Raw genomic sequence first — 23,542 nt, 5'->3', positions numbered from 1 at the left:
TTTTCTTTGAAACCACAATAATGGAGAAGGCTGCTGACTTGGCAATGATCCAGAAGATGAACATTGACGCCCTCCACAAAGAGGGTAAGTCACAGAGGGTCATTACTGAAAGGTGTGGCTGTTTACAGAGTGCTGTATCAAAGCATATTAAATGCAAAGTTGACTGGAAGGAATAATTTGGGTAGGAAAAGGTGCACAAGCAACAGGGATGACTGCAAGCTTGAGAATACTGTCAAGCAAAGCTGATTCAAACACTTGGGAGTGCTTCACAAGGAGTGGACTGAAGCTGGAGTCAGTGCATCAAGAGTCACCACGCTCAGACGTCTTCAGGAAAAGGGCTACCAAGCCACTTCTGAACCAGAGACAACGTCAGAAGCATCTTACCTGGGCTGTAGAGAAAAATAACTGGACTGTTGCTCAGTGGTCCAAAGTCCTCTTTTCAGATAATAGTAAATTTTGCATTTCATTTGGAAATCAAGGTCCCAGAGTCTGGAGGAAGAGTGGAGAGGCACAGAATCCATGTTGCTTGAAGTCCAGTGTGAAGTTTCCACAGTCAGTGATGATTTGGGCTGCCATGTCATCTGCTGGTGTTGGTCCACTGTGTTTTCTGAAGTCCACAGTCAACGCAGCCATCTACCAGGAAATTTTAGAGCACTTCATGCTTCCTTCTGCTGACAAGCTTTATGGAGATGATGATTTCATTTTCCAGCAGGACTTGGCACCTGCCCACACTGCCAAAGATACCAAAAGCTGGTTCAATGACCATGGTGTTACTGTGCTTGATTGGCCAGCAAACTCGCCTGACCTGAACCCCATAGAGAATCTATGGGGTATTGTCAAGAGGAAGATGAGAGACACCAGACCCAACAATGCAATGACCTGAAGCCCGCTATCAAAGCAGCCTGGGCTTCCATTACACCTGAGCAGTGCCACAAACTGATCACCTCCATGCCACACCGCATTGAGGCAGTAATTAAAGCAAAAGGAGCCCCATTGATACATTGATACATTTTTAAATGTACTAAATTACAACTTCATCATACAAATATGTAATTACAAATATATTGAAGTACATGACAGTCAAGTTTCGATAGATATGAGATTAAACACAACAGTACTATATTTTAAAGACAATAGAGACAATAAAAATATAAGTCCTACTTAATTGGGTCAAAAACACACTTAAGTTCAACTAATATGATGTAATAAAAATGTACTATAAAATATTTTTACTACAATATAACTGCATGTTATTTACATATATTGTAAATAACATGCAGTTAAGTGTCTGAAAATATTACAATCTGTTTGCACTTTTTAGTAGTATGCTAATGTGCACTTCTGTCACGGTTCAGGGTGCCTTCTCGGCTCCTGTTGCTGTCTGTGTTGTCCTGTCATGTTCGGCAGCAGGAGTGCACGGATCACGAGCTGACTCTCCCCCACCTGTCGCTTATTCCCCCACTCCCATATATGTCCCTGCTTTTCTGTTCCTCGTTGTGAGTAGATTGTTTTGTCCTTGCACGTGTTCTGTGTACGAGTGCACGCATCATTGTCTTACCCTCTGTTCCCCTGTGCTGCAGGACTCGTAGCATGGAGATCCGGCAGCTTGTGTGGTCCGCAGACACTGCCGGCCAGCTCTGGAATCTCCGCTCCCCTAAGCAGCAGTTAAATGTTGTTTATGTTATTTTGTGTTTTGTGGCGAGAATAAAGAATCTCCTTTCTCTCAACTCTGCATCTGAGTCCTCTATCTCCCAGACCCTGACAACTTCTTTTTCACTTGAGATTTCAATTACAGTCCACAATACGTACAATACACAGTTGAATTTAATAAGAAGACACTTTCTTGATGAAATCAACTGGAAAATCAAGTAGCGAAAAAACCCATATGGAATCAATGGTGCTCTCTAGGTATTGAAGCAAAATGGAAACCAGGTAATTTTTTCCATATTGAAGTACATTGTATTGTTTGTGTTTGCATGGCAGGTTTTCAGTGAAGACACTGCTAGAGAAGTACACAGCAGAGCCCATCGATGACTCATCTGAAGAGTTCATTAACTTTGCTGCTATTCTGGAACACATCCTCAGCCACCGCTTTAAAGGTAAGAAAGTATTGCATTTTAACTTTATAAGAACATTAGGGACATATTTAAGCCAGTGATGTAAATGAAGGTGATCTCCCACATCATGTCTTTTGCAGGCTCTGGCAGCTGGTTTGATGGTCAGCGTAGTTTTTGGGACTTCATCCGTCTGGCCTGCAGTAAAGTGCCCAATAACTGCATAAGCAGCATTGAGAACATGGAGAACATCAACTCCTCACGAGCAAAGGTGGGAACACAAATATCTGTACATAAAATAGTTAAAGTAGAATGGGTAAATAATTCCATAATCATGATTGCTTCAATTTAATACACAAACAAAAAAATCCATTGTACATTTTTGTGCCACACTTATTTAAGAAAGAAGTACATTGGAGTACATTAAGTAAGGTTCGTTCACAAAGGGATATTTCACTCAAAAATGAAAAATCTGTCTTCCAAAGACAGATTTTCCAAATCTGTATGACTTACTTTTTTCTGTGAAACATGAAACGAGATATATTGAGAAATGTCTCAAAATGGATCTTTTTTTTTTTGCCCACATATTGGAAGTCAGCTTTACAAAAACTGTTAGGTTTCCAACTTTCTTCAAAATATCCTTTTTATAAATATCTTTAATATATTTTTTTTGTTTTACATAAGAAAGTCAAACATGTATTCATGTATTCAAACAGGTTTAGAATGACATGAAGGTGAATAAAAAATGACAGAATAAACTATTTTTGGATGATTTTTTTAGGAATCTATTCATTTATTTATGTGATGTTTTGAGATAAAAGAGCCTGATGTACATACAAAAACATAATGTAACATGCAGAACTCCAACTAGTCTCTTATTTATTGAATTAAAGCTAAAAAATGTTATGAATTGTAAGTTATGAACTTACAATTGAGAGAAAAAGAGATTCCCATGAAATACTAAAATATGATTGTTTTTGGCACCACCATTATAATTGGACTTTTTAAATTAATTAAATACCACGACAAAGTACTGCAAGTTTTTGTTAGGGTAGTATTTTCTACCTTACTGTATTTTATTTTAATGTATAAATACTTTTTTACAAAAAAGTTGTTACAAAAATGTTACAGAAAATTTCATTTTGGTGAATTGTATAATTGTAGGGTTTTCTTAAAAAAATATGATTTTAATATGTTTTATTCTCATTTACAATTAATCGACTCAGCTCTTTTTAAAATAATTCATTAATGTTTCTGCAGTGTATGCATATTGATGTTTTATATGGTTTGTATGATGAAGCTTGCCTTGATTTGTGATTTTTCTGCGTCTCTAGGGCAGAGCATGGCTACGGGTTGCACTGATGGAGAAACGGCTGTCTGAATACATCGCCACAGCTTTGCGAGATAGCCGCACCACCAGGTCAGACTGAAAGAGAAAAACTCAATATTAATCAAACTACCAATATGATCCTTTTATGCAGTCATACCCAGTCATCAATACACATATCCAGAGTAAGCAAGACAATTGAAACAGCCATTGCACTATTGCACTACCGAATACATAAAATGGTGCATCTATAATGTACCTATTTATGTACTGCATGTGTGTTTGTCTACAGGAGGTTCTACGATGAAGGTGCCATAATGTTGAGAGAAGAAGCAACTGTTTTGACCGGAATGCTCATCGGACTTGGAGCGATTGACTTCAGGTTAGAGGATGGGTTATGGAAGGGGTAATAAAACTACATAGCACACAACGTCTCAGGTTACATATGTAACCATGGTTCCCTGAGAGTAGGGAACGAGACACTGCATCCTCTAGGGGTCACTATGGGGAACGCCGTCAGCGTGACCCATGTCTGAAGCATAGATACAAAAACACCACATGTTGGCTGGCGACAGCCTATGACGTCACTACCGGTGCGACCACAGTATAAAGGGGCACCGGGAAAATACATCATTCACTTCTTCATCTGAAGCTTGCGTCCGAAGCATGGCACTGAACCTAGAGGATGCAGTGTCTCGTTCCCTACTCTCAGGGAACCATGGTTACATATGTAACCTAAGACGTTCCCTTTCGAGGCTGTCAGTGACATTATCCCCTTCAGCCAAAGGCCGGAGCTGCATAGCCCAGAACTTACCTGTTAGGGGCCGGGCCTCCTGGACCCAGGGTAGAGCTCAAAGGCTTGGAATCAGAAGAAGAGATTCCTTTAAGGGGATACGACCAAGTGCCTAGGATAGTAACTAAGTCTTGGCCTGTCACCCAGGGGCTACCAAGAGCTCGCTGAAGGAACTGTCTCAACAGATCCTTGGTAGCAACACCCTGTTCAAGTAATATCACTGGGGATACATAGGTAGAGTGGGGCCCAAGGTGAAAGACCGCCCATTCTCTGACTGACTCAAAGTAACCCATACCGTACAGGATTTTAGAAAGACCGCAGAACACTTGGTGTGCGATCTTACCACAACGTGGCTTTCAGAAAGTCAAGTCAAGTCACCTTTATTTATATAGCGCTTTTAACAATACAGATTGTGTCAAAGCATTTAACAGTATCAAATTGGAGGATAGAGTGTCAGTAATGTATAAAAATAAGATTAAACACTCAATTTTCAGTTAAGGCATTTCAGTTCAGAGATGTCATTGTCTAGATCAGTTTAGTTTAAATAGTATCTGCTAAATCAAATTGACGATAATCACTAGAAATTAAGTGTTCCCAGTGCAGATAGAAAGAAAGTGCACAGAGACTACCGTACGCACTTACCATAACAGGGATTTGTAAACACCGTCTTTTCAGATGCTCGGGAGGGTGCAGCATGAATGAATGAATGAATGAATGAATGAATGAATGAATGAATGATGCATTTATATATGAATATATATGCATGCTCATAGGTGACCCTCTATGCTCAGGGAGGCAAAGCTAGCTCTACCAACAAGGAGAGCAACTTAACAGGGAGGCAGGGAGAGGCCTAACAACCTGAAGTTGCTGACTCACAGAGCTGAAATTCTTTTCAGATGCTCGGGAGGGAGCAGCATGCTCATAGGTGACCCTCTATAGTGAGGGGAGCAATGCTAGCTCTACCATGGCAGAGCTCTGGAGAGCGGATAACTTAATTCTCAGCATGAGAGGGAACTCAGATGCTCAGAACGGAGCACATACATAGAGTGAAACCGGGGCCTGACCGACTCAAAGAATGGGCACGAAGCCGCAGCGCGTAACCCATACCGTACAGGATTTTAGAAAGACGGCAAAACACTTGGTGTGCAATCTTACCACAACGTGGCTTTCAGAAAGTGCACAGAGACTAGCGTGCGCACTTACCATAACATGGATTTGAAACACCGTCTTTACAGATGCTTGGGAGGGAGCAGCATGCTCATAGGTTACCCTCTACGCTAAGGGGAGCAAAGCTAGCTCTACCAACAAGGAGAGCAACTTAACAGGGAGGCAGAGAGAGGCCTAACAACCTGAGGCTGCTGAAAGAAGGGAGCAACATGCTCATAGGTGACCCTCTAAGGTGAGAGGAGCAAAGCTAGCTCTACCAACAAGGAGAGCAACTTAACAGGGAGGCAGAGAGAGGCCTAACAACCTGAGGCTGCTGAAAGAAGGGAGCAGCATGCTCATAGGTGACCCTCTAAAGTGAGGGGAGCAATGCTAGCTACAAGGAGAGCACATCAGACGCCCAGAAGGGAGTGGCATGTTCATAGGTGACCCTCTAAGGTGAGGGGAGCAACGCCAGCTCAACCAGCCAGGAGAGCATATGGTGCAGGAAGGGAGCAGCATGTTCATAGGTGACCCTCTATGGTGAGGGGAGCAATGCTAGCTCTACCATGACAGACTCTGGAGAGCGCAGAACTTAACTCTCAGCATGAGAGAGAACTCGGACTCTCAGAAGGGAGCGGCATGCTCAAAAGTGACCCTCTATGGTGAGGGGAGCAAAGCTAGCCCACTGCCTGAAAAACTCCAGAGAAGCTACCACAATAGTGTTTACTTACACCCTAGCACAGGGGTTCAGGGAGATTGCTACTTAAAAAACCCCGGAAGGGGAGCAGTCCCTGAGCTAGCACATAGATATCCTCAGATAGCCATGCACCTTCCTCAAAGGAGGCGTCCCTATGCCAAGAACTGATGTTAAAAGACCCGCAGGTCCAGGCATTGCAGTGCTGGAGACCTGATGACCAAGGAGGCAGGAACCTACGACTGGGCCACACGATCTAGGGGTATGAGGCCGGGAACAGGGCTCTCATCCTAGCCTGGATCTAGTATCGACGAGTGAGGTCATCACTGCACTGAGTCGAAGGAAAGAGGTGAAAACACACAAAACAACAGGTCCCAGAATGCAAAGAGTGGCTACACAATACCAGTGAACTGTATAATTGGATCGTACTCACCCATCCATGGTTCCTGCGCATGAGATCAGTCCCGGAGGCAAAGTCCGAAGAGTCGAGTCCGGACCATCAGTAAGGTAGTTTCTATGAAACATAGAACCTAACCAAAACATCATAAGTCCAGCTTTTTTTTTTTTTATAGAGACTGCAATGTTTTTCAAGCGCAGGTTTCTAGGTTCCCACCTAACCTCGGTCAGGTGGAAATAACGGTGGTTGCAGGGGAATTAGAGAGGGGAAGATGAGGGCAAATGACAGTCCCCCCGAGGGAAGGGAGTGGATGTTCAAGTCTTACTCTAGTCTGGATGAGAGTGTTGAGAACGCCTCGTCTGGATCACCTCCCTCAGGTCTTGCCTACCTCTCTTTGACCTACGCCTCCCTCTAGCCCTACCCGCAGGCGGGGGAAGGGCACGAGTCACGACACTAGCCTTCTGTGCCCATCTCTGATCCCCAGACGGAGATGGGCCAGGACCCCTGCGTTGTTCGGGCTCAGACCTGGACCTTCTTGGAATGAAGGTTTTGAAGGCCGCTGAGCGCACCTTCGCCTCCCTAAACTTCTCGACCACCGTCTCGATGGAGGTACCGAAAAGCTCGGAAGGCGAGACTGGAGCATCGAGAAGAAAGCCCTTCTCTTTCTTCCCAACATCTGCCAGATTTACCCACAGATGTCTCTTCGTTACCACCATGGTAACGTTGGTAACGTTACCCGCCATAGACCTGCCCATAGCAGTGGCGGCCTGCTTAGTGGCATGGAGAGCCAAATCCATGGTGCGGCGCAGCTCAGCTACCTCATCAGGCGACAAGCCCTGACCCTTATCCAGGTCTTTCAGCAGATCAGCCTGGTACGCCTGAAGCACCGCCATCATGTGCAACGAAGCGACAGCCTGACCTGCTGCTGCATATGCCCTGCCATTTAAGCAAGATGTTTCTTGAAGGGGCTTAGATGGCAAGCAGGGAGCCTTGAGAGAGGATGTCTCGCCCATAGAGAGATAGCTGGCTAGCGTCTCTTCTACAGGGGGCATCCGCTCATAACTGCTTTCACTCATCCCCTCAATGTTTGCATAACTAGTATGCTGGAACCTATGAATGTGAGATGAAAACAGCTTTTTCCATTCCCTCTCAACCTCTGCATGGCGATCAGGAAGAAAAGGAAGGCTCACTCGAGCTGGGGGGCTATGGCCAGAAAGATAACGCTCATCGAGACGACCCCGTGGCTGTGGCGCGTTCCATAACCTCCAACAACTCTTCATACGCAGGGCAGGAGGATTGAGAGGGCTCAGTCTCAGCTTCTTCGCCCTCAGACATCTCCTGCTCTTCCTGGGCATAACCCAGCAGAGCACTAGCCGCTGGATCAGATGATGTCAGAGAGATCGTATCATCATCATCCAGCAACTCACTCTCGTTCGCGGCCGATGAGCGAGAGAAGGAAAGCCCCCTCTCTAACTCATCAGCCAGCTCCGAGCGCCTGCGTTCCCCACGATCTTATTCTCCCCCGGCATCAGTGCCTCGGCATCAGTGGATCTTGAACCACGGGAAGCAGACGGCTGCCCCTCCTTCCTCGAAAAGAGAGACAGACGAGAGCGGAGCTTTCTCATGGAAAAAAGCTCACAGTGCACGCAGATTGCCCCCTCTAGGACATCGCGCGTGTGCTCCTCGCCCAAACAAAAGACGCAAAGATTGTGTGTGTCATCAGGTGTCAAATAACGAGGACACATCTCTTAAACGCCTTGCTAGTGCTCGCCATGGTAACAGTAGAAAAACGTTCTTACCAGTAGAATGCACGCTTCAAACAAAAGTCACTGAAGACGAAGAAGAGAATGACGTATTTTCCCGGTGCCCCTTTATACTGTGGTCGCGCCGGTAGTGACGTCATAGGTTGTCGCCGGCCAACATGTGGTGTTTTTGTATGTATGCTTCAGACACAGGCCACGCTGACGGCGTTCCCCATAGCGACCCCTAGAGGATGCAGTTCTAAATTCCCTCGAAAGAGAAGCTACGTTTCAAAACCAACTGAAATGGAACATCATAAGGGATTGATTTGGAATGTTTTACATCGGCAGAAACTCTGCACACCACACTCATGGAATGCGTATGATACTTTAATGCAGGTTTTGGAGCTGAGCTATAATGTATAATGTAATCAATGTTGCGTAATTCTTGCTGTCCTGTGTTTGTGGTCAGTTTCTGTTTGAAAGGGGAGGCTCTGGATGGGAAGTCTGAGGCTGTTATTGACTACACTCCATATCTGAAATTTACTCAAAGGTGAAGAACATTTATTTCCTTGCAGGGAATGGTGTGGGCTTTATTCTATCTCTTTATTCTAGGGCTGTATGATTAATCAAATTTTAATCATATTGTTATTGTTCTCTCAATTAATATGCATAATCATTGGAAATATAGTCCCACTGGTTATTTATTCTTAAAACGTTGTTTTCATTTGACATTTCCATTAACTTGTGCTTGATTGGGGTTGCCAGATATAATGAGTTTAAATCCCCTAATTTCTCTTCCTATTCTTCCCATTGATTTTTGAGAGAAGCATCTTACAGTTTTACCATTTTTTATAATGTAGAGAGTGTTCAGAGTTAGTTATAACCATTATTGTATACTAATGGAATGCTTGATATGTATATGGTTTCCTGAAAGAAATAAACATTTTCTGTTGGTGCTGTATTATAGTTAGTGGTCAACTAATATTGCATCTGATCACATTGGAATATTAATAATATTTTATTATATAAGAAATATAAAATTTTTTTTGAAATGTAGTAAATACAATATTCACTCAATATTCAGAAAAAAAATGAGTTCAGTAAGATGTTGATTTAGTAACTGTTTAGGGCTGCGTTTCCCAAAAGCATTGTAAGCTTAAGTACATCGTAGGCCCATTGAAACCAAAGGAGCTATGATCAACTTAGGCTTACGATGCTTTTGGGAAACACAGCCCAGACAGATTCAGCAAGTTTTTTGTTAAACTGATTCAACTGATGACTCATAAGTCATTTTGACCTGGTCAGTGATGGTCAAATTGACCAAAATCAAGTATCCCACTGAGTGCTGCTGCTCTGTTGCCAGAGCAATGAGATGTTGTGTTGTGTGTGGTTCAGTTATGATTATCTTAGTGACGATGAGGACGGTCAGAGTGTGGACAGCAGTAACAGTGATGACAGTGTTGAGCATCCGTACATCCCTCTGGTCACTGATGAGGAGAGCTGGAGGAACAAGTGCCGCAAGATGGAGCAGAGGTTCAAGATCGTCAATGCGCAAAAGGTTAAATACACACACACACACACACACACACGCACGCACACACACAGAACAATACAAGATTTACTTTAGTGGGTATGTAACGTAATGAACTGTAATGAATGTGTTATGTGCTGAAGAGTGTACATTTGTATTATTTGTGCTCAGGGGTACCTTGAGGAGCTGGTAAGACTGCGGGAATCTCAGCTGAAGAATGTGGAGATGGAGAATAAGAAACTAACAGCTGGACTAGAAGAACTGCAGCTGCAGAGCCAGAAAGAAAAGACAGAACTGGAGAACGTCATACTGGAGCTGCAAGAACAACTGTGAGAGGAACACATCCACACACCACTGATTCTTAAGATATGGGAACTTGGGAAGTTTATGGAATTATTTTAGATTCATTTGTTCAGACATAGTCATTTGGTGAAACATTCTGCTTCCATTTTTCCTATGAATAATTCAATATCAAAACTGTCAGATTCAAAAACATGTACTGTCAAAAGAAATATGAAAAAAACAAACATGAATGAACGTATAGATATTTTCACAGAGAATAGAGATTTCATATTCATTTATGCCGAGTTCACACTGCACGATTTTAGCCCCGGTTTTCACTCACCAACAGGTTTTGGGAAATCGCTGACAAATGCCTGAAATCAGAGGCAAATCGGTGCTTGTTCACGTGAGTGACAGTCACGCAGTGTGAATTATCAAAGATATGATCTGAGAGAATTGCTGATGCGTCGCCGACGCCCGTGAAATATTTGGCATGCTAAATATCTGGACCTGTCGGGGCTTCAAAATCCTGCTGTGTGAAATGAGTTCTGACTGAAAAATACATTGGCGATGACCTACAGCGAATGAAAGAGCAAGATACAGCGCAGCGGGAAGTTCGGGAAGGACCTTTTTTGTGTTTTTTTTATTATTATTATTAAGCAATTAGCCATGTAAAAACAACGTGGCAATATCGGTACATTTTTGCCGCTCAAAAGTTGGAGATCAGTAAGATTTTTAATGTTTTTTAAAGAAGTTTCTTCTGCACATCAAGGCTGTATCTGTTCGATCAAAAATACAGAAAAAAAAACAGTTATTTTGTGAAATATTATTGCAATTTAAAATAACAGTTGTCTATTTTAATATACTTTAAAATATAATTTTCAGCATCATTACTCCAGTCTTCAGTGTCACATGATCCTTCAGAAATCATTCTAATATGCTGATTTATAATCAATGTTGGAAATCGTTGTGCTGCTGCATATTTTTTTGAGGACCTGTGATATTTTTTCTCTAAGTAATAAAAAGTTAAAAAGAACAGCATTTATTAAAAAAAATAAAAAAATAAGTTGTGTTACAATATACAGTGCTATTCAAAAGTTTGGGGTCAGTAAATTTCTTTTTTTTATTTTATTAACAACAATTTACAAACCTGAATAACAACTTAACAACATGATATCACGTATCAATTCAACTTTCCCCCCACCTATCCCTCCATTACCTCCCTTGCGGTCTCTTTAAAATGGGTACCTAAAGAATAGAAAGTAAACATAAAACCAAAGCCACAGGAATCATAAAACACAAATTCCAGCAGTTAAGAATGCAAAATAAAAAAATACAGCGTTAAGCATTCATTCTGAGTCCTGATCATTGTTTTGTGCAATATACTTGGAGATCTTCTCAGCAGCTATAGTCCAGATCTTTAATGTAGACATTTGTGCCAAATTCACTCGAGCTGTGGATAATTCAAGCATTATAATGTCCCGAAGTTGTATCAACCACTTGCACATATCCAGGCTATGTGGTGGAAGCCAGTGTTGCGCTAACAGTTTTTTTGGCAGATGTTAAGCCGGCCAGCCAAACAGTTCTTTGTAGCTTAGAGAGATTCAACAGAGAGTCGTCACTCAATAATAATATAGAGGGGTTCACCGGTATAGGATAGTCAATCATTTTTGATAAGATATTACACACCTCACTCCAAAAGTTTTTTACTTTTTGACATTCCCACATCATATGAAAAAAGGATCCGAGTTGTTGGTCAGGACATTTATCACAGAAGGGACTAAAGGAGGAGTCGATACGATGTCTTTTGAGTGGAGTCCAATAAGTTCTGTGACACAAATTATAATGAATCATTTGGTGATTGGGGTTTTTAGATGAAGTAAAAATGTTCTGCCATACTCTTTCCCAGTCCGTAACACCGTCCTCTTGTTGACAGTCTCTTTCCCAAGTACGCTGTATAACTAAGCGTTTTGTTGTAGCCTCCAAGGCCTTTCTGTACATCCATGAGGTGAAATGGCTAGAAGTGGACAGATCAAACCAAGCAATGATTGGATGCCTGGGAAGACCCAGGGAACCCCGTAGGCCTTCATGGCTGACCTTAGGCGCAAATATAAGAACAGAGATGAAGGTTCAGTTCCATACCGCTCACACAGTTCTTGAAAACTCAACATGCAATTAGAACTTGAAATATCTTTTAATGTATAAATGCCTTTCTGCATCCAATCTCTTGAGAAAAATGGTGCACCACCAGAATGAATATCATTATTATACCAAATAGGTGTATGGGTGTGCCACGTTTCGGGGAAGTCGTGGCCTAATGGTTAGAGAGTTGGACTCGTGATCCAAAGGTTGCGGGTTCGAGTCTCCGGCCGGCAGGAATTGTAGGTGGGGGGAGTGAATGTCCAGCGCTCTCTCCACCCTCAATACCACGACTGAGGTGCCCTTGAGCAAGGCACCGAACCCCCAACTGCTCCCCGGGCGCTGCAGCATAAAATGGCTGCCCACTGCTCCGGGTGTGTGTTCACGGTGTGTGTGTGTTCACTGCTGTGTGTGTGCACGCGTGATGGGTTAAATGCAGAGCACGAATTCCGAGTATGGGTCACCATACTTGGCTGAATGTCACTTCACTTTTTTTTTTTCACTTATGTGTAAGTTGAATGCATTTTTCCATCAGTTTAAAATTGACTATTGTATTGGCAATAATTGGACCAAAAGCATCCATACATTGTTTGTTGTTTAGCCCAGAGAACAGTATATCTTGTAACCTATATTTATCTGCTAACCTCATTTCAATTTCTCTCCAAGGAACCCTAGAGAGCGGGTTAAGCCAAACATTGATGCATTTTATTTGAAAAGCCCTATGATATAATTCAAAGTTTGGAAGAGCTAATCCCCCCTTATCTTTTCTACGCTACAGAGTTTCAAATTTCAATCTAGGTTGTTTCCCATTCCAGATGAATTTACGAATCATAGAATTAAGTTTGTGCCAAAACGTTTTAGGAGCAGGTAACGGGATCAAAGAACTAAGAAAATTGATTCGTGGCAAAACATCCATTTTAACACTCGCTATTCTGGCATGTAGTGATAAAGGTATCGAGGTCCATTTTTGGAGATCTTGCTCCACCCTAGATAGAGTTTGGGGATAGTTGGCATCTGGAATAGCCTGCAGGGATAGTTGAACTACAATGCCTAAGTAAATAATGGAAGTTTGTATGGGAACATTACATGGTAGTCTAACTTTTTTAGCCATGCAATTAAGTGGAAGCAAAGAGGATTTATCCCAATTGATTTTATACCCGGAAAGCATACTGAACTTTCCAAATACCTTCAGTATCCGGGGAAATGAAGCTTGTAGGTCCAAAATAAACAGTAAAATGTCATCCGCATAGAGAGAGATATGATGTTTGTAAAACTTAACTGAAATTGAACAAATGTTTTCTTGTCGTATCAGCTGGGCGAGTGGCTCGAGCGACAGTGCAAATAGCATGGGGGATAACGGGCACCCTTGTCTGGTGCCACGTTTTAAATGAAAAGGTAAAGAATGCACACCATTGGTTATAACAGAAGCCGTTGGGTTTTTATATAATACCTTTATCATATTCACAAAATTTGTTCCAATGCCAAAAGCCTCCAAGATAGACCAGAGGTAATCCCACTCCAGTCTGTCAAATGCCTTCTCCGCGTCCAAGGAGAGAACTGCAGCTGGAGTGGGACAAGCTCGGGATTCATGTATGACATGCAGTAATCTCCGGATGTTATCTGCCGCCAATCTACCTGGCATGAAGCCGGTCTGATCTGGATGAACCAATTTGTTTATATAATGTTGTAATCGCAAGGCCAAAATTCTAGCATACATTTTAATATCCGTATTTAACAAGCTAATGGGTCTGTAATTTGCACAGTTTGAGTGATCTTTCCCTTTTTTGGGTATCAACGATATAAGTGCTGTGTTCAACTGTGGGTGAAAGGCCCCAGCTTCTATTGCCGCGTGAATGGCCGTCAGGAAGACAGGACTGAGTAAATCAAAATATTTAAGGAATAACTCTACAGGGATCCCGTCTAGACCTGGCGCCTTGCGTTTGTTAGCACCTTGTAACGCCTCTTTAAGTTCCTCCAAGGTAACCGGCTGTCCTAACTGTTCTGCTTCTTCGTGACTAAGACGAGGTAAAGTAAGAGACTGCAAGAAAGTACTACAACTTGAACTAGAGGAATTAAGCTCAGATATATAGAGTTTAGAAAAGAAGTCAGAAAATGCAGTTTATTTCTTTGCTATTCCTAACCAGTCCTTTGGATGGGTGATTGATTATATCAATGCATGCTTTCGCTTGACTTTGTTTCAATCTGAGGGCTAAAAGTTTGCTAGGTCTAGCACCATTAAAGTGATAGTTCTGCCTAGTTCTATGAAGTACAAATTCTGCTTTCCTTCTCAGAAGATCATTCAGTTCACCCTTAAGGGTTTGAAGCATCTTAAATACCGAATTGGAAAATGAAGATTTTAACGAACATTCAAGTGATTTACATTCTTTTTCTAAATAGTAAATTCTCTGATTTTGCATCTTTTTTAAATTAGTAGCAAAGGCTATAGAAAAATCTTTGATAAAACCTTTCGTGGCTTCCCACACAAATATAGGGTCTTTAACCGATCCAATATTAAATGAAAGAAATTCCGACAGACCAGCCTTGAAGTCTACATCGAACTGGTTATTCTGTAAAAGAGAGGTGTTAAAACGCCACCGTTGGGATCTTTCAACAAAGAAATTACAATTGAAATCTGCCATTATAGGATTATGATCTGCAAGAATAGCTGGAAGTATCATCGTCTGATCAAAAGAAATCAAAAGTTCCTTGGAGCACAGTAGGTAGTCTATTGTTGAATATGAGAGATGTCGTGTCGAGAAAAGTGTATAATCTCTACTCAAGGGGTTCCCAGATCTCCAAACATCGACCAAATTCAGCGCTTTTACAAAGTTATTAAGTGCAGCGGAAGAATTAATCTGGACTTGATTGCAGGAGGAAGATCTATCCAATACTGGATCTGTCACCGCATTCATATCCCCCCCAATAATCAGAGAATAATTTATCAACAAAATCAAATGGTTAGTAATTTGCGGAAAAAAGGTAGCCTCAAATATTGTGGGGGCATACAAATGCTATTTTCTTCCCCTTAATATTTGTGCACACATAGGCAAGTCTACCAGATTGATCTTGGCTCTCACTATCAATCTTGAGGTTACATCTACGAGAGATCAAAACAATAGTACCTTTAGTTTTAGTATTGTCAGTAGAGAAAGCTGCCACTCTATAAAATTTGTTCTGTAACCTCTGAACATCTGCTTTCTTTAGATGGGTTTCCTGAATTAAAGCGATATCAACCGCTTTCCTGCGCAAGTAGATCAAAAGTTTGGCTCTTTTGTTTGGGCTATTAAGTCCTCTGATATTAAGCGATATAACTTTGAGCTTATCCATAACCTATTAGAAAAATGATGTGAATATTAAGAAGTTTTGCACAACCAAAATGTATCTGCCTGACCTGTGACAAAACCAAAATAATGCAACAGATACATAGAAATAACATGAACAAATACCCCCTATCCGAGACCGCAAAATCCCCCAACATTATAAGGGCCCGTGGGAACATCCACCTTCGTTCCTCAGAAAGTCAACGTCAACCACCCTCAAACTAACTAAAATCTCAGGACTCAAACCCTCTGAAACAAAACGTTACATTATTTAAACTTTACGTTACGACAGAGGGGCTTACTCCTAACCCGATCGTGGACTCTTTACTCATCCATAGACTCTGGAGGCGGCGATGGTCCATGAAAGGCCAGTTTACGTCTGGTACCCGATGCATGGCTATTACGGGCTTCCTCTAAGAATTCTTCCGCTTTTTTAACTGATTCGAATGAGTGTTGATTTCCACAGAACTGACACGAAGAATGGCAGGGTAAATGAGGAAGTTTGGAATTCCCAGTGCATGCAACTCTTTTTGAATACTTCCGAAGGCCTGTCGTCTACGGGAGGTGAACCCGCTGTAGTCGGCGAAGAAACGCAACAGGTGATCCTGATCACGAATCGGTTCGGTTTTCATCACTTCCCTGGCTCCCTGAAGGATCGCTTGCCGGTCCTGGTACCGTAACACGCAAAAGATTAAAGTGCGGGATTTACCAGAGCCGTAAATTCTGTGAGCTCGGTCGACCTCAATCGGACCCTTCTTCTTGAGCGCTGGTATCCAGGTGGGGAAACATCTTTTGAAGGAAACCTATTGGGTCATCCCCGTCTCGGCCCTGCTGGAGCCCCACCAGACGCACATTATTACGGCGAGACCTGTCCTCTAGTTCCGCAATTTTCGAGGTGAGGTTTTGCTGCTCTGTTGTACATGTTTAAATCTTTCTTCATCTGTCGCGTCTCACCCTGGACCTTGTCAACCTTTGATATCAAGTCTCGTACCGTGTTCGTTTGAGATTGTACTTCTTGGCGGAGCTCTATCAGAGATGATTTAACATCCTCCATGGCCACTCTTATAGCTTTCTGAACCGTTGTTTCAAGCGAGATTTGCTGTTTTGAAAGCGCCTCCGCAATGGCGTCGGTCACATTAGCTTCGGTACTCGCTAGCTTCATCTTTTTCTTCCCTGAAGGGGTTGTGGAAGGCGAAAAGTCCTGTTTTCTGTTTCCTTGCATTGAGCTGACACTATTGCAAGTAAAAGATACTGACGGTCAAGTATTAATAAACTAGTTAAATTGCAAAAGGGAGGGGGTTTGGACGGAGCTTCAGTATCTCTCAACCATCGCGTGTATGGGTCACTTGACCACCAAAAGAAATTAAAATGAGTGTTAAATGAATAAAAAGTCATAGTAAAGACATTGTTAGAAAAGATTTCTATTTTAAACAAATGCTGCACTTTTTAACTTTGTATTCATCAAAGAATCAAAGAAAAATGTATCACATGTTCCAAAAAACAATATGAAGCAGCACAACAGTTTCAACACTCATAATAAATCAGCATATTAGAATAATTTCTGAAGGATCATGTGACACTGAAGACTGGAGTAATGATGCTGAAAATTCAGCGCTGCGTCACTGAAATAAATTATATTTTAAAGTATATTAAAATAGGAAACCAATATTAGAAATTGCAATAAGATTTCACAATATTACCGTTTTTTTTGTATTTTTGATCGAATAAATACAGCCTTGATGAGCAGAAGAGACTCCCTTAAAAAACATAAAAAATCATTGAATGGCAGTGTATATATATATATATATTAGGGCCGGGACTCGATTAAAAAAATTAATCTAATTAATTAGAGGCTTTGTAATTAATTAATCGAAATTAATCGCATTTTAATCGCATATAAATATTTGACCTGAGAACAGTGAGAAGTAAGTTTTTTTATATGGATTTTTAAATTTCCCATCCACAGGGCCAACCAAAGCGGTCTCATCAGCTTCTTTGTCCATGTTCACTGTGGTTTGTTTTTGGCTGTTTCTCAATATGCGTTCTTCAGCGATCTTGCGTCCTTGTGTTCTCGTTCTACGCCATCATTAACCGTCGAAGTTCAGTTCCAATTCTCAGGAACGCAAGTACAGAGGATGCATGAAAGTGCCCGCATATGTTCTTGAAACTGAGGATGCATCGAGTGCAGACTTGAGAGAATCGAGCCGTTAGAAATCCCAGAAAACGCTGTGGGCGGCCAGTGTACGGAAGCCTGTAAGCTTTAAAGTCGCTCTCACAAATACTTAACGGCTCTTCAAGTTGAAAGTAAACATTTATCGTTTTGTTTTGGTTAATTTTAATAAAGTTATAAGACCCGGAGAAAGTCTGCATTTTTATTGGCATATTAAAATGAATCTTAACAATAAAACATATAACGCTGTAAAATAAAACAATACAATTATATGAAAGTAATATCTATAATAGTATGAAATGTTTTAATAAGTTATGACATTTTGTAATATTTATTGTTCATTGGCCGTTTCTTATGCTGAGACTATGCGGCCAGTTAAGCAGGAATGCAGTAAGTTACAAGCAGTTTTGTGGTGCTTGGAATTCTTTATAATTAATTTAAAAACAAATATTGCCACATTGATGGCTCAAGAAGGTGTAACTGTTCAAATAACATTGTTTCATTGTAAAATAAAAATAATTATTTTTATATATTCAAGTGTAATATTTCTGTAAAGGCTAGGGACAGAAAAATGGACATGTCCATAGAATGACACATTTATTTATTTATTAATTAAATTGTGTCATGTTTATCAAAATAAAGTGGAAAAATATAGACCCCATTTTATTGATATTTAAATAGTACAGGCTTATGTTCAATATTCTTGTACACACAGACGCTGTATTAAGCAGTACATAAATTATTGAATGTATAGTCTTTCTGTTACCACATGCAAATATCTAAAACGTATTTGACAAATATATCTAACAGAAATAAAGACAGCAAACACTGCGCAAGAGTCGCGGAAATCAGAAAGTACAACTTCTCCGTTCATAACTCCTCCCTCGACTTCAAGCGGCAAATCTCGCTGATATATTCGGTAAGTTCATTTGAGATGCCAGACGCCTCGTCTTGAATGAGGACGAGAGTAGAAAGCTGCAGTCACCCTTTAATCGTATTTGTGGCAGACGTATAAGTGTCTGGTTGAACTCCATACTGGTAGCGATAGCGCTTTACTATGCGGGCGGAAGTAAAAATACCCTGCTTCGACTCAAAACGGACGTTGAGTGACGTCATGTGAAAAGGGCCTACTCTCATAAGTGTGCGTTCTGTGTTCTCGCGTCCTTCCGAGTTCGTTCTTCCAAGGAAGCTTGGCAAGACCGGTCTCCACGAGAACGCAAGTCCGTTCTTATTTGCGTTCTTGGAATTCTGAACGCTAGTTGGTGCTCCAGTATAATCGGTCCGCCGAAACTCATCCAGTGACGTTCCGCGGTGCAAAAATAAGTGCGATTAAAATGCGTTAAAAAAAATTAACGCGTTATTTTTGTGTAATTAATTAATCTAAATTAACGCGTTAAAGTCCCGGCCCTAATATATATATAAAATAAAAAAATAATAATTAAACATAAAAGGGGGTCTAATCATATTCTTCTATAAAGGACATAAGATTTATTGCATTTTTCTTTTTCATCACTTTGAGGGCTTTTGTATAAGAAATAAACTCATTATAAAATGCACAAAACGTTGGTTTCACTTTCAAGTAGTTAGATTTGTGTATATACATTTTTCCCAGCAGAAGTATGTTGTTAACAAGGAAGTCATCTTTGTAACTATTTGATCGGGGAGGAGACCACATCAGCGTGATCTTGCAATATTTCCTTATCACTTCTTGTGTGTGTTTGGTTGTGATACGTAGTTTGCGGACCAGACAGAGTTGTCGGCGATTCTTCCTATTATAAAGTCATGCAGTGTGTAACCTCTTGTCGCTGATCCATCGTTCAATGTGAACACAGCAGCAACTGAATGCTACCCCAGATAGTTGTGCAGTGTGAAAACAACGGTGATCCAACGACTTTTAAAATTATGCTGTGTGAACTCGGCATTAGCTTCATCTATTATGTTAACTATTTTTTTACTATTTGTGCGAAAAAAAATCAGTAATACTTTAGTTTAAAGGGGACATCGGATGCCTATTTTCCACAAGTTGGTATGATTCTTTAGGGTCTTAATGAAAAGTCTATAACATACTTTGGTTAAAATTTCTCAATGGTAGTGTAAAACAACACCCTTTTTACCTTGTCAAAAACAGCTCTGTTCACAGCGACCCGCTTCGGTGCATGTCCCTTTAAATAATAATGAGCTATTACTCACCCCACCCCTCTCTTCCGTTCTTGCGTTAAAGTCACCATTCTTATTCATGCAGTTATAACTGCTCAAAAATTATTTAATCATACACTCAATACAGGAAATGCAGTTCCCTTTCGTACGGTCTCTCTCTGGAAACGCATATGGGGAAAAACTCCTGATTTACACTGTACTGAAGCCTGATTTGTTCTCGTTTGTGTAGCTGCACTTTATAGCACAATAGCACTTTAGCCCGCCAGAAAAGGCGGAGCCGACCACTATATAAATCGGCTCGGAGTGCCATTCATCAGATCATTCTCCTTTAGCGACGAGGATCATCTCTTCGCTGACTCTGTGATCAAGAATCCGAAGAAGAAAGAAGCTCAGCCTGCAGCTCGCCACCGTGGCAGAGGAAAAAGTCAGAAGTTTTCCCCTTTGGCTATCCGACATTTTAAAGAGCAAATTTCTGAGCAAATTTCCTAGCGACGTTGCTTCAAATGTCGCGCCGCGAGTGTGACTCATGCAGGGAACCCTGCACGATGCAGAAGGGCAGTGAGTGCGTCACCTGGGCAGCGCCCATGCAGAGCCGTGTGTTCACTGAGACGGAATGCTCTCACTCAGAGCATGAGTCTCGCTCTTCTCCGCTCACTTATCGCCTTTTTCAATGAAGGCAGCCCCGCTCTCCTGTTCCTCTTCCCTCAACGAGCTTGGAGAAAGAAGCAGTGGAGTCATAGGTCTGTGCAACCGAGTACGTGTGATCCCATGCCGGCTCACTCTCCCAGCAGCACCTTTTTACACGTAAGGACCAGCGCCTCGTTACACCGAGTGGCTCAATTGGAGTAAAATGCTGTCACCAATGATTTCATATCGCTGACAGCATTGCATTTGTGTGTGCGTCCCTGAGGCTGCGCTCACTGAGACAGGCTGCTTTCACTCTCGCTCTTCCCCGCTCACAAATCGCCTTCAATGAAGGCAGCCTGCTCTCCCCTTTCTCTTCACTCAAAGAGCTCGGAGAAGGAAACGGTGAAGTCACGGAGCTGAGCAACCGGGTTTGAGTGATCTCATGCCAGCAAAGAGCCCGCATGCTCATTCTCCCCTGGCACTTTGATCCGTGTTTTATACGTGAGGAAAAAGCACCCCTCATTACATCGAGCGGCTCAATACTTCTAGCCGGATGGGAGTAGAAGACTCCCACTAATGATTTCATATCGCCTCTCTCGCGGTTCGCCTTCTTCAATGAAGATGGCACCGCCCCTCCCGCTCTCACGTTCTCTCCTCCCAGCTGCCTCAGAGGAATAAACAGTGAAGTTGCAGGGCTGAGCAACTGGGTTTGAGTAATCACACGCCAGCACAGCACCCGCGTGCTTCACTCTCCCTGCAGTGCTCTGATCTGCCAGTGTGTTTTACACGTGAGGATACAAGTGAGGATCATAAGCACCCCTCATCTAATGAGCGGGTTGATCTTTTGAGGCGGATTAAAACAGAATACTGTCACCAATGATTATTATCATTGACAGCTTCGGACTAGACTCATCTGTACCACGCCCACTCTGACACTGCACTCACGGGGGCTGGCTGCTCTCATTGCGTGAGCATTGAGTCTAGCAAAGCAAACTTTTGCAGAGAGGAAGAGGAGAGGATTAGTTCTCGGCTCGGCTGGAACTCTCTTAAAAACACCTCTGAACGATGGAGTTTTATTCTCCAGGGGTCACAGCCTGCAGGTGTAGTGCGTACCCGAATAATTTACCTCTATGATGGCGGACCCACATACTCAAAAAAGCAGGCCACATCGCATCAGGAGTATTATTCACACTTCTGTCTCTGACAACAAAGCTCTTGTTCTCCGACAGGAAGTGCAAACACCACTTAAAGGGTGCTTTGGAAGTACTACCGCCAGCGAACAGCAAGTCAGGCTTTTTTAACCGCTACTTCCGCATCCCAAAGAGAGAGGGCGGGTTCAGACCCATTCTAGATCTCAAGACACCTAAAGCGCTCGCTTTTGTGCCAGCCGTTCAAGATGTTACCTGTCAAACAGATCCTCATGCACATTTGCCCCGAGGACTGGTTTTCGACAGTGGACCTGAAAGATGCGTATTTACACATCCATATAGCCCCCCCCATCACAGACCGTTCTTGAGATTCGCATTCGAGGGAGTGGCTTATCAGTATGTATGCAGTCTTTCCGGTTGGGCTGTCTCTGGCCTCGCACACTTTTACGAAGTGCATAGATGCTGCTCTTTTCCCTCTGAGACAGATGGGAATCTGCATATTGAACACGATTGGCTGGTTCTAGCCATATCAGAACGGGAATTGATCGCTCAAAGGATGCAGTTGCTCAGCCACTTAGATCGCCTCGTGTTAGATGACCAACCCCCAGAAGAGTCATTTGTTTCCCATACAGCAGGCTGTCTTTCTGGGAACGATTTTAGACTCTTAAAGGAACTGTATTATGCTGCCGACTGTCATTGAAGGGATAGTTCACCCTAAAATTAAATTTCGGTCATTATTTACTCACTCACGCTATCCCAAATCTGTATTAATTTCTTTCTTGTGCTGAACACAAAAGAGGACAACTTGCAAAATAGTAAAAACCAACATGACAAAGAATCGTGATAAAATCGTGATAAAAAAAAAAAAAAAAAAAACGTGATATGATATTTTGGCCATATCGCCCACCCCTACTCAGAGGGCTTGCAATGCCCTAGGTGTGAGGGTCCACTCCACAAAGGAAATGGCCTCCTCCTGGGCTTGGTCCAGCGGGATTTCTATTGGTGAGATTTGTGCAGCCGCCGGCAGTCTTCGCCATCCACACTTGCCAGATTTTATGACTTAGACATCCCTGCCCTGCAGGCTCAGGTTCTTTGTGTTTAACTGCCATTCTTCCCCCCTTGAGCGAAGCTGGTTATATCTGTGCATCTGACATAACCTCGGTTCCCTGAGTTAAGGGAACGAGCAATGCGTCACTTGCCATGCTATAAGCTGCATGCGAATCGATGACTGTCGCTTCAGTCAAATGATCTGATGAATAGCGTTCCGAGCCGACTTATATAGTGGTCGGCTCCGCCTTTTCTCCGCCAAGCGTGAACAAATCAGGCTTCAGTACAGAGTAAAACAGGAGTTTTTCCCCATTTCCAAGAGGTTTTCTTACCAGTACTACAGACATATCTGAATTTAAATGAGCATGATGCATCATTCCATTGGGTTATTCGAGACGTTTCAGACGCACGCTTCAGCTTCACTTCATCATCAGGCGCGAGTCAAAAGAGCATGGAAACTGTACTCGCAGCGCGTGCACTTCAATTCACACACAAAGGTGCGTGTAGCCTGTATCATTTCATATCAAATCGCGAAAGAAACTACGAGCATTCAATGTCGTGATCAGTTAGGTCACGAAGTTACCAAAAAGGCCATAAAACTGTGCATGCATGCAATATGTTATATTTGAGTTACATTAGGAACATGTCTCTGAAATGGTTTTCAAAACTGTTCTGTCAAAGCATCCTACCACTGTCTCACTCATCTAACACAACCGATTCAACTCGTCAGAAGAGACTGAAATGGGTCCGACCTGAAGTGGGTCAGAAAAGGTAAAGAGATTTGAGAGAAAACACGATGTGTATCAGATCCGCGTCACGTTCAGCAGTGACATCTCTTAAAGAAATAGCAGCCAAAATGACCTAATAACCAGCTGCTGTGATGTCTGTTCATCAAAGAACAAAAGAAAAAAGGAAATCAATAACTTTTATAGTTTTAAGGATTCATCTGTATTTGGTTTAGAATTTAG

The 23,542-nt window shown here is 42.1% G+C and overlaps 1 protein-coding gene across 1 annotated transcript in view; it reads left to right on the top strand.

Moving 5' to 3' along the window:
- Positions 1–23,542, top strand: part of LOC306857352 (RUN domain-containing protein 3A) — a 40,119-nt gene that overhangs the window by 3,354 nt on the left and 13,223 nt on the right. Inside the window, exons 2-8 of the mRNA XM_079397260.1 lie at positions 1,984–2,099; positions 2,198–2,325; positions 3,389–3,474; positions 3,674–3,763; positions 8,623–8,703; positions 9,549–9,711; positions 9,856–10,013. Coding sequence (XP_079253386.1) covers positions 1,984–2,099; positions 2,198–2,325; positions 3,389–3,474; positions 3,674–3,763; positions 8,623–8,703; positions 9,549–9,711; positions 9,856–10,013 — 822 coding nt within the window. The remainder of the gene's footprint in view (positions 1–1,983; positions 2,100–2,197; positions 2,326–3,388; positions 3,475–3,673; positions 3,764–8,622; positions 8,704–9,548; positions 9,712–9,855; positions 10,014–23,542) is intronic.

Source organism: Barbus barbus (assembly GCF_936440315.1).
Source record: "Barbus barbus genome assembly, chromosome: 38".
Classification (NCBI taxonomy): Eukaryota; Metazoa; Chordata; class Actinopteri; order Cypriniformes; family Cyprinidae; genus Barbus; species Barbus barbus.
Note: the sequence above shows the minus strand (reverse complement) of the source record. Positions and strands in the feature narration are given on the sequence as shown.